This window comes from Mus pahari, chromosome 13 (genome assembly GCF_900095145.1).
Source record: "Mus pahari chromosome 13, PAHARI_EIJ_v1.1, whole genome shotgun sequence".
Lineage (NCBI taxonomy): Eukaryota > Metazoa > Chordata > Mammalia > Rodentia > Muridae > Mus > Mus pahari.
The window spans coordinates 1,789,536-1,804,240 of record NC_034602.1 but is presented as its reverse complement, the minus strand read 5'-3'; the positions used below and the strand labels follow the sequence as shown (position 1 = coordinate 1,804,240).

Here is a 14,705-nt window from a genome sequence, read left to right as displayed (position 1 = left end):
TCCCAAGCCCTTCCATAGACACAAACCTAGATCTTTAGGTAAGAACCAAATAATCATGGGTTGTTCAGTATTTATTTACTGTTACATTTATTAAACACATTATTCTAAGACTTTCTTTCAAATCGTGATAACACTAGCGCGCGCGCACACACACACACACACACACACACTAGGCGCGGGAAGTATTAAAGGGCTTTCTTTAAATCTATACAATTTTTTTAAGGGAGTATTTATTTTTCACCGATAAATGTAGGGGAATAAAAACTGGCTGAAAAATCGCATTCTGGTGGTTTGACTCTCGCAGTTACAGAGAAAGCCCGCAAAGATTGCTTTCCCAGCAGTTTCCAGGCTCCACGGAAACGAAACCGCGTCCGGCTCCGCCCACAGGAGTGCTGGCCAATGAGGCGCTGCCCGGGCGTTCCACGCTCTGGGTGTCATGGCGGCCTGCAGGCTGTGCTGCTTGTGCCTGTGGCTCCGACCGCTGGGCTGCGGTCCCCTCGGCCGGCCGGGGCGGAATCCGGCACTCAGCTATTTGCAGTTGCGAGCGCTGTGGAGCAGCACCGGGTCCAGAGCGGTGACCGTGGACCTGGGACACAGGTGAGGAACGGTGTGAGTTCGCGGTTTTCACGCGGCGTCTGTCTTGTCCTGCCAGCCCTAGTAGTCAGATCCCCCAGGGTAGGAATCGAGCAGCCTAAGTCTCCTTAACTTCTCTACTCCAAACGTAAGGTCGAGATTTCCTGTCCGGATTTAAAGTCTCCCTTTCCCAAGCTGCCCGCTGCCTTTTGCCTCTTCATCTTGCTCCTAGCCCTGCAGTGAACTTCCTGAGTCCTATTGCCTGTGCCCCTGACGTCCTTTCTCTATTTTCCGAGACCTCGAGCTCTGAAGTAGGAAACGAACCACTACCGCCTCTAGGTAATGCGTTGTCGTTCCGTGCCCCAGGTCCACTGATGGCCAGAACCGAGGCCAGTGTGAGCCAGAGTTGAATGCCAGTTATAAGATGCACATAGTCCTGTTAAACCTGTAGTCAAAGTACAGTTACCATCCAACAAAAGGTCAAAAAGGTAAATTTCTCAGTTAACAAGACACACGGCGGGTGTGTGTGTGTGGATATTTTAAATAATAAATAATACTTTTTTTAAAAAAAGCTTTTCCCTGAAGCTCTACTTTGTGTGGCAGGCCGCTGCCCCCGTCCTCCCTTGGCATCCGTTTACTCCTCCCGTCACTGTGTTCGGCTTGTTCATTCTATCAATCTTCTTATTTATATTCATAAGTATTTAGGTAGGCATTCACTCACATGGTTTGGCGTATGGAAACTTCAGAACTCTTCCACTTATTCCCAAGTGCCCACTTGCGAACCCCAGAGCTTGCCTTGCCTATGCTATGGGTCCACTGTGTATTTGGAGGAATTTTATACAATATAATATTGAAAAGTAAATTGTTATGAGACAAAGTAAACAACAGCAACAAAAAACACCATAAATTTAATAGCTTTCTTGGAACAATCAAAATTACATGTACTCCCTACCCCCCAAAATATTTCTGCCTTTCTGCATTTTTAGAATTCATTGAATAACACTGTATCAGTTCTGTTATCACAATTTGTCAGGTCGTTCAAGTTTCCTTTGATATAAGCTGGTTGTTGACAAACATGCTTTTATTTCACCTTCAATTGCTAACTAATACCAACTCTCTGATTACACATTATGCTTTGTACACTAATAATATTTACGTGTTTCTATAAATTTCTGTGCATATTTCTATAAATATGTCTGTAAATTTAGATACTGTAAACAGTGAATACAGAATTAAAGATGCTGCATAGTTCAAAGATTTGAAAGACTTACTAGACAAGAGGCAAAGAGCTAAGACACATACTGAGAGTCTACTGCTGGTAGTCCCATTTGGAGAGCAGCTGGAACCCATAGGGCCAGGCCAAAGGGTAGAGCTCAGCTGAAGAGTTGAGGGTCAGAACTGGGTCAAGATGGATGGACATATGAGTCTATTTCGAGTTTTTATTTTTGTATGGAGTATGTGACCATCTCAACACCTTTGTTAAGTTTTTAAGCATTCAAAATGTTATTTACCAGAAGATAGTCTTTATTATTTTTAACTTAGCATACAAAACACTGTTAGATATCAGAACATGAAAGTCTTTGTGGTTAATATTCAAAAGTTTGTATTTTTTTCCATAAAGTAATAGAGAAATTTTAAAATTATTTTAATAGGGAAGAGAACGGTTTGTGTGTTAGGTTTATACAGCCAACAAAGCAAGGGACAATAAGAGACTGAGCTGAGTCATAAGATGGGAGTTAATAATTAGGAATCCCGTTTTCTCCCTAATGCACTTCCTTCTCCAGATGCATCTTTTGCCTTGGTTCTCATTGTCTGTAAGCTGCACTTAAATCTCTTGTGCTTTTGACGATCACAACTCCTCCTTACTTACGCTTTTGTTCCCTGACAATTGGGAGCATTTCATTCTTTTTTCCCCCTAGATTCTCCAATTATTTTTACTTAGCAAAGACTTGTACTGGTATCTTGTATTAAATTTTTCCTTTTAAACAGAAAATTAGAAATATCCTCTGGGAAACTGGCAAGATTTGCTGATGGCTGTGCTGTGGTACAGGTAGGAAACCAGTTTTTGCTTTAATCATGGTGACTGGGTATCTTTGCAGCATCATAAGTAATCGTTGTGGTATTGGGAACTAGTTCAAACACTACTGAGGATATTTCTAGTGTCAAAACCACACTAGGCCATCAAAGTCAATGTTGTGTATATTAAATTACCCTTATGTTCTCTTCTAAACTGTGGGCCATATTGTAGTCTGTTAATAAAATCCAGTGTGCGTTTCTTGAAAAAGCGTTCTCACTATTCTTTTCATTGTAATTCTTAGAAATTTTTCTTTATAGTCTAAATTTCTTCTTAAAGAGTAAAAAATATGATTCAGTCCATTGATGTGACTAAGCTGTTAGCCATTTCTTCATGTGAGAACATCAGTGAATATTCTAATCCTGACCTTGGTCAGATAGAAAGGATCATGATTGGACTAGTTGTGGTCATATGAAATAAGAGATCTTTTGTTGAACCAGGCTTGCTGGTGCAAGAATTTAAACTCAGTGCCCTGGACCTCTATTGGTGAAGTCAACATAGTGAATTCCAGGCCAACCAGGGCTACATAATGAGACATTATTGAGAGAGAAAGACAGACAGACAGACAGACAGACAGAGAGATGTATTCCATTGAGTTTATTCGGAGCAGAGAGTCATCCAATTACTGTTTACACATTAATGTCTGATTTCAAAGAAATTTACTGATTCTGTTTTGTTTTTTTTTTTTTGTTTTTTTTTGTTTTTTTTGTTTTCTTTTTGTTTTTGTTTTTATATATATATATATATATATATATATAACTTCAATCAAGTCAGGTGATACGGCAGTAATGGTCACAGCAGTCAGCAAAACAAAACCTTCACCTTCCCAATTCATGCCATTGGTGGTAAGTATTTGCTTATTTATATGAGCCTCTAGAATAGTATATATGTAGAATTTTCACTACCCTGTTCAAGTGTCTGAAGTTAAAATTAAAATATATGAGAAATGATGGCCCATAGTGTTTGAGACGATGTGTCAATTAAGAAAATGAAGTGATTGCTAAGAGTGAGCTTACTCAAAACATCAGCTTGATGAGGTCGGTGGGAGTACAGGAGTACTTTGGTGTTAAGGAAGCAATTAATTCATTGTGTTTGTGGGCTTTCTTCCAGTTTGTGTCTGTAACTATTTGTTAAGGATTCATTAGGATGCTTGTGTCCTTCTAATATGATAAGCAGAAGGCAGTTATGTCCCACAGAGTTGCTGCACAGAAAGCAGGGAAGGGGCACTAATTGACTACTGTAGTCAGTCGTGAGACCAGTCAGTCTTACTGACTGTTAAGTGAAGGACTTTTTAAAATTAGTTGGCTGCAGTACTCTATATACTTTTCTTCCTGTGAGCATTTCAAGAGAATGCTAAAAGCAAATAAAATATTATCTACTTGCAGTCTAAAATATGTTGTTAGCAACCTTAGGAAAATTAATACTTATATAGCAGTTCTTGGGATATACTTTGTTACTTAAAAAAGGAATTGTGTTAACTTTAATTCTTCTTTGCTACTTCAGGTGGACTATAGACAGAAGGCTGCTGCAGCAGGCAGAATCCCCACAAACTACCTTAGAAGGGAGATTGGCTCTTCTGACAAAGAGGTTCTTACAAGTCGAGTAATAGGTAAGCTTGTAGCAGAGGTGCTCCCCTTCGCGCAGCTTCTCCACTGTGCTCACCTCGCTTCTCTGCTCTACAGTCTGCTCAGCTACCTTTCATTGTATGACAGTTACCAGATATTATTTATTATCTGCTCCCTCACTCAGATGAATGCTTCATGAGAGGGAAAAACTTGTATTGTCACTGCCAAATCCCAATACATAGTATAGCCTGATGAAGAGGCAGTCAGTACACACTGGCTAAATGAATGTATAGAATGTGTGAGTCCCATGCCCATGCCTGTTGTTCATTCTTTGTAGTTTTTCATTTTATGTTCAACTTAGTAACTCCTAAAAGCACTGTAAGTATCAGCTATTGAAGTGTATCTGTCATCTTCTAAGTCTTTTTTGTGGAAGAAGAGGCACATATGGAGGAGGAGGAAGAGGAGAGTGTGGTGGTGGTGGTGTTGGTGGTGGTAGTGGCGGTGGTGGTGGTGGTGGTGGTGGTGGTGGTGGTGAAGAAACCCAGAGCTATGTAATACTAAGTTATATCACCAGCCAATCTTTCAAATCTTTGACATCTGCAAATACTGTGGGATCATTTGTAGTTTATAGCTTTTTCTATCCAATAATTGATAGCTTATATATGTTTACATGTATTCCTCAGTCACAGTAAACCAAAGAAATATGTTCTTTTTGTCTGCTGTTAGTATTCAGTCTCTTCCTTGACTTTGTTTTAGGTAATGGTCTATATTAATGAAAGTATTAATAAATGCTTTTCTTAACACCTGTTTGTGTCTGTGACATATTCAACAGCTATCTTATTATTTCAATAGGTTTTGGTTCTAAAGCAGCTCTGTCAGGGCCATTTAATTTCTTTGTCTTGTTTTGACAGATCGTTCAATTCGACCTCTCTTTCCAGCCGGCTATTTTTATGATACTCAGGTAAATGCTGCTTTGTTTGTTACCAAATATTATATTTTTTAAGTTAGTTAAGTTTTATAATTCTTTCTAGAGAAAGCTTTAAAAGAATTCTGATCTTCTTATGCATTCTATTTTAAGTCATTTTAAAAAGCATTACTTTAAAAAACCATGTGATTGGTATCATTTTGAGCTGACACCTGAATATGAATAGGAGTAAGTGACTGTTGGGAACTCTGTAGGAAGTTTGAATGAGAATCTAAAAAGCCCTGCATTGAGAAATAAATGAGTATACATAAAAGATAGTGTGAGAGTTATGAGTAGCCAGATTAGGTGTCTTGGCTTTGTAGGTCAAGTTTATAATAGCCCACTGAGACAATTAACATAACTAATAGTTTTGATTTGGTAAACAAGATCTAAATCTCTCTAGCTCAGGCTGGCTTTGAAGTCTGTGCCTATCCTAGGCTAACCTCAAACAAATGGCAGTCTGTCTGCCTTTGTCTTCCCAGTGCTGAAATTACAACAGGGAGCCATTATGACCAGCTTCACAACTAAGTTTTATAACATGTTTATTTCTAGGCCATCTAAACTTCTGTGGTGATCATATGCTTTAGTCAGGCATACTTATATAACCATTTTATTTAATTGCACTAAGTAAGTATACCTTTGAGAGGATATCAGAGCCTCAAGGAAAGTGTTCTTTAAGAATTTAGCATAGGTATCTTTGCAATGTGAACTGATAATAATACAAATACATAGCTGACATTTACAGGATTCTTGCAGCATACCACATTTATAGTTCTCAAGTAAGCCCCTTAGGAAGATGCTAAATTTTTTTCTCTCTAAAGATGAAGAAACAGAGCCAGGGCTTGGTAGTAAAAGCCCTGGGTTCAACAATACCTGGTAGCCTATACCCTTAAAAAATAAAATAAAATAAAATAAAATAAAATAAAATAAAATAAAAACAAAAAGGAGGAAACTCAGTTTTAAATGCCTAGTGTCAAGGATTTAGTTAAATGATAGCCAACTCTAAAGGATTTGGATATTGGATATTGAGCATATAGGTATTATATTTTAAGTCACGTTGCCAATTTAAATTATAATCTTGCAACATCATGGGCTTTCTGCTGTTGTTGTCTGAATGTCCAATGTGTTCCTGTATTGCCAGGTTCTCTGTAATCTGCTAGCAGTCGACGGCGTCAATGAGCCCGATGTCCTAGCAGTCAACGGTGGTAAGGGTCACACCAACTAAATGACCACTGCTGATTTATTTAAAGCAATGAGATCCTGTAATTTCAGTTTTTTTATTTTTCTCCTTTTTAAAGCGTCTGTAGCTCTCTCCTTATCAGATATCCCTTGGAATGGACCTATTGGTAAGTTATAGTTTGAAAGTATGAACCATTGTTCTTTCGTTAACAATGAACATGTTATTGGTGCTGATTTATTACTTCTAAGATTTCTTGTAGGTCTTTCAGGCATTTTGATCCTTGCTTTGGGTTTTGTTACCAGTAACCCTGTGACAATGTTACTGATTTTATACTGTAGATCTCTTGTTCCATTTCTATCTTTTCATTCTTTACAGTGAGGAATTACCAGAGTACATACTCTTTCAAGATAAAATAAACATGTCTGTAACTTAACTCTTGTAAGTTGCAACCATATAGTCTGCAAATGATTATCGTTTGTAATTATGAAGTGTGCTCAGTGTTAACAATTGGGTTAAGCACTGAGAGAAAAGGCCATCTGCGTACTAGCAACAGAAAGATTAAAGAGGCTCTTGCTTTTAGCATGGATAAGGGAAAGAGATTAGTATTTATTTACAAACAATACTATTATAATGACATAGACAAGGAGCTTAGAAGAAGATGCAGAAGGGCAGGTTGTCAGGAAGGGTTTCACAGAGTAGCCAGTGTGTAAGTGTAACATTAGTGGGAGGGGTGCAAGCCTTTGCTTCGGTCAGAATAGTCTATATAGAGGAGAGCAAGAGCATAATCAAACAGGTGTGCAAGTGGTTGCAGTGAGTGATTCAGAGCATCCCACTGAGCCCACAGAGTAGAGTGGAATAGGGTATTTGCTGGACCTTAACTTAACCATGGGAGAAGTAGAAACTTCATTCTTTTGTCAGAAAGTGGCTCGAAGCCAGTATTAAAATAATACTGTGGATGCTGCAAGTTTTAAACAGCTGCTGACATTTTAATATGTTTTAGGGGCAGTACGAATAGGAATGATTGATGGAGAATGTGTCGTTAACCCAACAAGGAAAGAAATGTCTTCTAGCACTTTAAATTTAGTAGTTGCCGGAGCACCTAAAAGCCAAATTGGTAAGTAATTTAAATATATTCATTCTGGATTTTTACTTGAAAGTTGTGCTTTCTTCTTTTGTTTTGTGTCTTTGTTTTTCATTTAAAAAATACTATATTGGTGAAAGATTCTAAAACAATAACCATCCTCTTACTTTCTCTAACTAGTTATGTTGGAAGCCTCTGCAGAAAATATTCTACAGCAGGACTTTTGCCATGCTATCAAAGTTGGGGTGAAGTATACACAGCAGATAATTCAGGGCATCCAGCAGTTGGTAAAGGAAATCGGTGTTGCCAAGAGGACACCGCAGAGGATATTTACTCCTTCTGCAGAGATTGTGAAGTACACGCATATGTAAGAACCCCTGTGCAGATGGGCATAGTTACTGGGTTCCAGTTCCTCTAAGGCATGCAGTGCTTTCCTGCTTTAAGTCATTATCATAAATACCTATCTGATTCATAAAGGGAGTTGAGGGCCAGTTACAGCATAGACCAAGTCCAAGATAAAAGTTTAAATCTTAAATGAAGAGACATTTTTTTGTTTAAAACTCAGATCCTTTCTCTCCATGTCCAGAGGAAAGAGACTAAAACATGGTATGTGAGTACCTAGGAAACAGTTGGATTTCTCATAAATATGGGTTTGAGCCAGCCCTATACCCAGTACTTAGATGGTGCTTAGAACAAACGGAGGCACTGAGCAAACATGAGTGAATCGAAGATGGGATTAAATGAGCAATGAGGAGTAAAGAGAGCATAGAGCCGTGTGAGTGATTTGCCAGAAAGGCAGAAAGAAATCTGTTCTGTGTAATATTAAGTACATTTGCACTGACATACACAACATGATCTTTGTGAAGTGCTTATTATTTAATTTGTAGTTCACTGCTATTTAATATGTTTCAGTTATAAAAACTTAATGGTTCAAATATTGTTTTGCTGACATTTATTTTATACTTAATAGAATTGCCATGGAGAAACTCTATGCGGTTTTTACAAATTATGAACATGATAAAGTAGGTATACCTTAGATTTTGTTTTAAGATTACTTTTGCTGTAATTCATACAACTTTATGCTATTCGTCCTTTGGGCTGGACATGTCAGGGGGGCAGAGGGATGAGATTGGGGGGAAAGAGGTGAAGAACTTGGGGAGGAAGGGCCAGGAAGGGAGGCAACTTTTGGAATGTAAATAAATACAATAATTTATTAAAGATTTAAAAAATAAAGATAAATATCACTGTGAAAAACAAACAAATCTCTTTGGCCATGCCTGGGGATCTGACTCAGTGATAGATCAGTTGTCCAGCATTCATGAAGCCCTGTGGTAAATTAGCAGCACTTCAGTAAATAAATAAATTTCTAACAAAACACTGAATAAAGCAATTCTCTTTTTGAGAGCTCACACCCACATTCCCATATGTATCTTGCTTTCTTTCCAATGCCTTTCTTCTTGTTAGCCCTAATCTCTTACCTCCAACTCTACTTTCCTTTATAAAGTTAAGTCTAAGCCTACTTGTTTGCTATTCTTTTGTTGATACACATTTTAAGGAAATGTGCAAATACATATTTGAATTAATTAAATCAGGTTTTAATCTTTCAGGAATGTTAATTGGGTTCTGTTCTTACAGTGTGTTATCACGCAACATAGAAAACAAAAATGTGAATGTCATGTTTGTGTCTAATGTCAATGCTGTTTTAGGTTTCCAGGGATGAAGCTGTTAACAAGATAAGATTAGATACAGAGGAGCATCTAAAGGGTAAATTCTGTTTTCATTTTTAAAGATGTCAAAAGAAAGATAGATTTGTTTTTTAAAAACGCATAGATTTGTTTTCAAATTTCAGTGGTAAGACTTTGAAAAACTCAGTTATTCTCATAGTTCATCAGTTTTAGCTTAAATTTGTTATGTTAAATCATGGGGTGACTGTCACATTATCTTCTAGAAGTATAGTTAACATTTTGTCTGAATAGGCACCTAGGAAATAATGAATGTAAAGATGTTCCTTTCTTATTTGCATCAGGATCTTAAGGTGCTAGTCCTGTAGCCTATCATTTGAAAATTTAAAAATACTCTTTAAAATTCTTGAGTCAAAAATGAATGAACAGCCAGGCATTGCAGCACATACACTTTTAATCCCAACACCCAGGAGGCAGAGACAGGAAGATCTGTTACTTCCACGTCAGTCTGGTCTACATTCCAGGATGGCCAGGGTTATGTAGAGAGACCCTGTCTCAAAACTCAAGAAAAACATCACAGTGGTAGAGTGTTCTGCCCACCATGCATGAGGCCTATGTGCAGTCTCCAATATTAAAAACAAAAAAAATTTACAAGAAATTCTTGAGTCTTATCATCTGTGGGATTAAAATACCAATAATACTTGGCTTATAGAGATTAAATGAGTCATATAATCTGTACTTGCTACACAGTTATCATTCAGCATGATGCTATTGTTAGAGTAACTCCATACAGTCACTAAGCAGAGTATCTTACTATATAATTCTTGTAACAAGGAAAGCTTGACATACAGTTCTTGTTAATTTTTCCACCAACGGTAAAGTGCCCTCTTGTGGGAAGGTTTATCAGATTTTAAAATAAAAATTTCTTTTGCTGCATTTAATGCCATTACCTGTAATTGTCTCTAAAATAGCTTAGGGTTTTTTTCTATCCCTTTTACCAAAAGCTTATTGAATAAGCTTGGAATCCTGAGTTTGATATATTGTTTAAACAAACAAATATATTGTTTAAGCAAGCCAAATGACTATAACTGGCTTAAGAACATATAGTTTAGATGCTTTGTCTGAAGGCTAAATGTTTGACTGTCTCCGTTGGCTTATCTGCACAATACTTGATTTGATACTGTGAACACTGGAGAACTTATCTTCCAAAAAGATAAAGCCTTTGTTTTGATTTGCCTCTTTTCTGTAGAAAAATTTCCAGATGTTGACCAATTTGAAATAATAGAATCCTTCAACATTGTTGCAAAGGAGGTTTTCAGAAGTATTATTTTGAATGAATACAAAAGGTAAATATATCTTCCTGTGGTCGAATTGAAGCAGCTGCAAGATCCCTTGAATGTAGCAGTTTGCTTCAAGGAAGGGACTGGTTTCAGTTGAAGAATAAGGAATAATTTTATAAATGAGCACCTGTTGGCAAGCATATGGATTTGTGTGGTGGTAGCACTCGCTGGTGATGTATAAATTACACACATCCAGACATGGATTCAATGGGATGTAGAGTGGAACCTGACTATTTATATTACTGTTTTAAGATTCTAACAAATTACTGTAGGCAGCTGGTATTTAGAAATTAATGGTAGAGATAAAAGGATCTAATTTTTCTGACTTCACATATGGCTTTATTGCTTTATTCCAGGTGTGATGGAAGAGATCTGACTTCACTTAGGAATATAAGTTGTGAGGTAGATATGTTTAAAACACTTCATGGATCAGCATTATTTCAGAGAGGACAAACACAGGTAGTAAATGTTAGAAAACTATTTGTTTAATCATTTCCACTATGTAGATGCTGTAAGTGTGTGTGTGTGTGTGTGTGTGTGTGTGTCCATCCCCATATTTGAAATCAGGGAATCTCTCGTTGTTTACAGCTGTATTTGCCAGGAAAGCTGTCCAATAAGTTTATTTTGATTCTGTTGTGTCTGCCCCCTATCTCTCCATAGATGCACCAGAAATATGGATGCATACCACTGTGCTCCCTATCTCTCCATAGGTACATCAGAAGTATGGATGCATACCACTGGGCCCAACTTTCTTTCTCTCTTTTCCTTCCTTTCTTTCTTTCTTTCTTTCTTTCTTTCTTTCTTTCTTTCTTTCTTTCTTTCTTTCTTTCTTTCTTTCTTTCTTTCTTAAACAGGGTATCACTGATGTGTTGCGTTGTGTTGTGTTGTGTTCTGATGGTTATCACTATGTAACCCAAGCTGGTCTGGAACTCATGAGCTGCCTGCCTTTGAATTCTGAATGCCCAGAGTATCAGCATGCATCACTATACAAAGCCTTAATGTGTTTATTAATATAATTTAAATACTGTTAAGGCAAAATTTAATGCAGTAAAGTATATAGTTTAACATGTATGGAATTTTTTGTATATAGTTTTTGTTGTTTTGTTTTTGGAGTCCCACCATGTAGTTCAGGCTGGCATGGAGCTCTCTGCAGCACAGGCTGGACTCATACTTGTTCTCCTACCTCACTAGTCTGAGTGCACTGCTTAACCTGATGTCTAAAATGTATGATGTGATGTGTTTAAATTTATACACGTGGAAAACATTTGCCATAATTAAAAGAACATCATACTGGTTCAGGGCTATAGCTCAGTGCTAGAGACTTTAGTGGCATGTCAGAAGCCCTGGGTTCAATCCCCAGCACCACAGAAAGTCAGCTCCTAAAGTATCCATATGTCTTTGTAGCTCCTTCTTCCTGATATCTCTCTCCAGGAAATGGCTTTTGATTCTATAAGTTCATTTCATTTTCCAGGACTGTTGGGTATTTTAACTTTTTGTTTTAATAGTAAAAGCAACAAGTTAAGTTACTTCTTCTCCTTGTTTTAGGGTGTATTGTCGTTGTTCACCCATTCATGATCCTTGTTTGTTTTCTACATTTCTATATTACTGCAAACCTGTCATACTCTTTTTCTTTATGTAGATACCTGTTCTATGGTACTTATATTGGTTTCAGTATCCATTTGTTCACTTACCTCTATGTATACCCACTGCTTCTGTACAGTATAATGCTTTATGCCGCTTTTTCTTACATTAATCACTACTTAATTTTTCTAACCTAATAAGTACAAAGTTGTATCATTGCTTTAGTTTGTATTTCCCAGCTTCCTGGTGAGAATCTCCTTATGTAATAAGCAGCAACTGGGATCACTGTATGAACCACAGCTAGGAAGGGCTGTACACCCTTATTTTCATGTAGGTCATTTCACCTAGAGTTGGGTGACTTAAGGCATTAGTTCAAGATAATTTTTGTCTTCCTGTCCAGATTTCTTGATCAGCATTTCTGTTTATTTTTCTATTTTTAACATTGCTTATATTACTATACCTGCTATTTTGCAATAATTTCTTAGAAATTTTAGATATTAATCCCTTTCAGTAACAAACCCCAGTTTATACACATGACTTCATCTTTATCTGCATTTGAACTTTATTATATCAGCCTCTGAGATCATGAGGTCTGATGTGGTTGGTCCATCTCCTTTTTACTTTTTATTGAGCATCACTCCTTAGTACCAGAGTCAGAAAGGTAGGTAGGTACCTATTATTTTCCTTCTGTTAGCTTTCTAGTATTAACTGTTAAATTTGGACAAGTAATATATCTTGGAACATATTCCTGTATATGATATGTAGTGAAACTAATTCACTAATCATTTTTCCCAATATAATTTTTGATTAACAACTCATATTTATAGTTTATAAATACATCTTTAAACTATACTCTCTTCATTGTTTTGTGGATTTTTTTCTGGGCCAGTATCATTTTCATTATTAAGCCTTCGGGGTACATCTTAAAGTCTATGAAGTACATCTTCTCTGTATACATACCCTTCCCCACAAAACTGTTTTAGCTTTTCATGGTATATTGGTTTCTTCATTTGAATGTTAGAAGTATGACAGTTCTTCATTGGTATTTTACTGAATTAAATATATTCATTTGAGAAAGAAATGGTATTTTTACAATTTGAATTAGTGCTTACAGAGAATATAATGTCTTTTACCATTGACTCATTTCCTCTTGTGCCTTTCAATAAAGCATTAAAAATATGTCATTAGATGTTCAGGATACTTTCGTCACCTTTTCTCACAGTCTCTACCTTTTAACTGGCGTGCATGGTCTATTTATGCTTAATGACTAAAAGGTGTGTGTTGGAGGGGCAATTGCTTTGGGGTTTTTGTTGTTATTGTTTGTTTGTTTTTGAGCACTTAAAGATGATGTGGTGTTTCTTGTTTTTATTTTTTATCTGATAAGGAATCATTTAAAACATTCCCTATATATTCTTTTTATGTGAGTGATGTTAGATGTCTTTGGATTTCAGCATACAACTCTGAAAAGGGGGACTTTCTTGGAATATATCATATTTAGAATTTCAAACTTGGATCGCAAATGTGTCTTTTCATTAAGCTTGAGAATGTTCAGCTATTATTTTTCCAACTTTTCCTCAATCTTCTTTCCTGGTACATGCCAGTCTCTTTCATATTCTCTTTCAGGACCATGTGAATATATTCCCTTCAGAGTGGGTGGACTCCATTTTCCATTTCTTTTCAAATTTCTCTGCCCTTAGTCCCATGCTTAAGATCAAACCCAGACCATTTTAATAATTAAGTGCTCTGCCAATGAGCTTCCTCTGATCTCTGGATAATTTATAATTTCTGTCTTTTTCTGACCTGTGTCATTGTTCAGTGTCCTCAGTTATAAACCTATAGCTATAAGAAATCCTTGACTGTTAATCTAGACTTCAGTTAAAGATCATTCTCTTCCATTCCTTGCCTTTTCTCTTGAGAATGTGGCCTAGTTGCTGCTGATGCTAAACCTTGATGAATCTCTAGGCTGTGTTTTAAATCTAGAAAGATTAACTTTGTTTTACACAGGAACGTTTTTGTTTTGTTTTATGAAAATGTGAGGAAGCTGCTTTTATGGAATTAACATTGCTAATCTTCCTTCCACTCTCTCACTCCTCAGTCCCACAGTGAGATGTACTGAGGCCTTCTGGATTGCTGAGATTTACAGTCAGCTTTAGTATTTCAGAGTAAATGTATATTTACTGTAGTAACTGCCATGGCTAGCACTGTTTAATATATATTTATATATTACACTTGTTTTTTAGGAAGTTAGATAAATTTATTAAGTATTTTTAGTTTGGGCTGGGAGTGTAGCTCTGTAGTAAAGCACATGCTTAGTATTCAAGGCCCTTGGATCAATCCCCAACATACACACACACACACACTAAAACAAAACAATGAAAAAAAAAAACAACCAATTACCAAATGAACAAACCAACAAACTATAATGTGTGTGTACACATACACACATATTTCCTTTTTGATTTAATCTTTATTGTTAGTATTTTAAAGCTTAAAAAATAATTTTTTTCTTTTTTTTTTTAAGGTACTCTGTACTGTTACATTTGATTCATTAGAATCCAGTATTAAGTCAGATCAAATTATAACGGCTATAAAGTAAGTTATATTTTTGTTATATTTTGTGTTCTTTCACTAAATGGTCTTTTTTTTTTTTTTTTTTTTTTTTTTT

General features: G+C 36.5%; 1 protein-coding gene across 2 annotated transcripts in view; it reads left to right on the top strand.

Moving 5' to 3' along the window:
• Positions 1–426: 426 nt before the first annotated feature.
• The window catches only part of Pnpt1 (polyribonucleotide nucleotidyltransferase 1), a 38,168-nt gene continuing 23,889 nt past the window's right edge, over positions 427–14,705 (top strand). The window contains exons 1-14 of one of the 2 annotated variants that reach the window (XM_021210431.1): positions 427–597; positions 2,563–2,623; positions 3,418–3,492; positions 4,151–4,256; positions 5,124–5,173; positions 6,318–6,381; positions 6,475–6,522; positions 7,357–7,470; positions 7,618–7,804; positions 8,408–8,459; positions 9,144–9,201; positions 10,369–10,465; positions 10,816–10,918; positions 14,562–14,632. In XM_021210431.1, coding sequence (XP_021066090.1) covers positions 437–597; positions 2,563–2,623; positions 3,418–3,492; positions 4,151–4,256; positions 5,124–5,173; positions 6,318–6,381; positions 6,475–6,522; positions 7,357–7,470; positions 7,618–7,804; positions 8,408–8,459; positions 9,144–9,201; positions 10,369–10,465; positions 10,816–10,918; positions 14,562–14,632 — 1,247 coding nt within the window. In that variant the 5' untranslated portion in view covers positions 427–436. The remainder of the gene's footprint in view (positions 598–2,562; positions 2,624–3,417; positions 3,493–4,150; positions 4,257–5,123; positions 5,174–6,317; positions 6,382–6,474; positions 6,523–7,356; positions 7,471–7,617; positions 7,805–8,407; positions 8,460–9,143; positions 9,202–10,368; positions 10,466–10,815; positions 10,919–14,561; positions 14,633–14,705) is intronic. The other variant, XM_029545219.1, reaches the window with a different exon arrangement.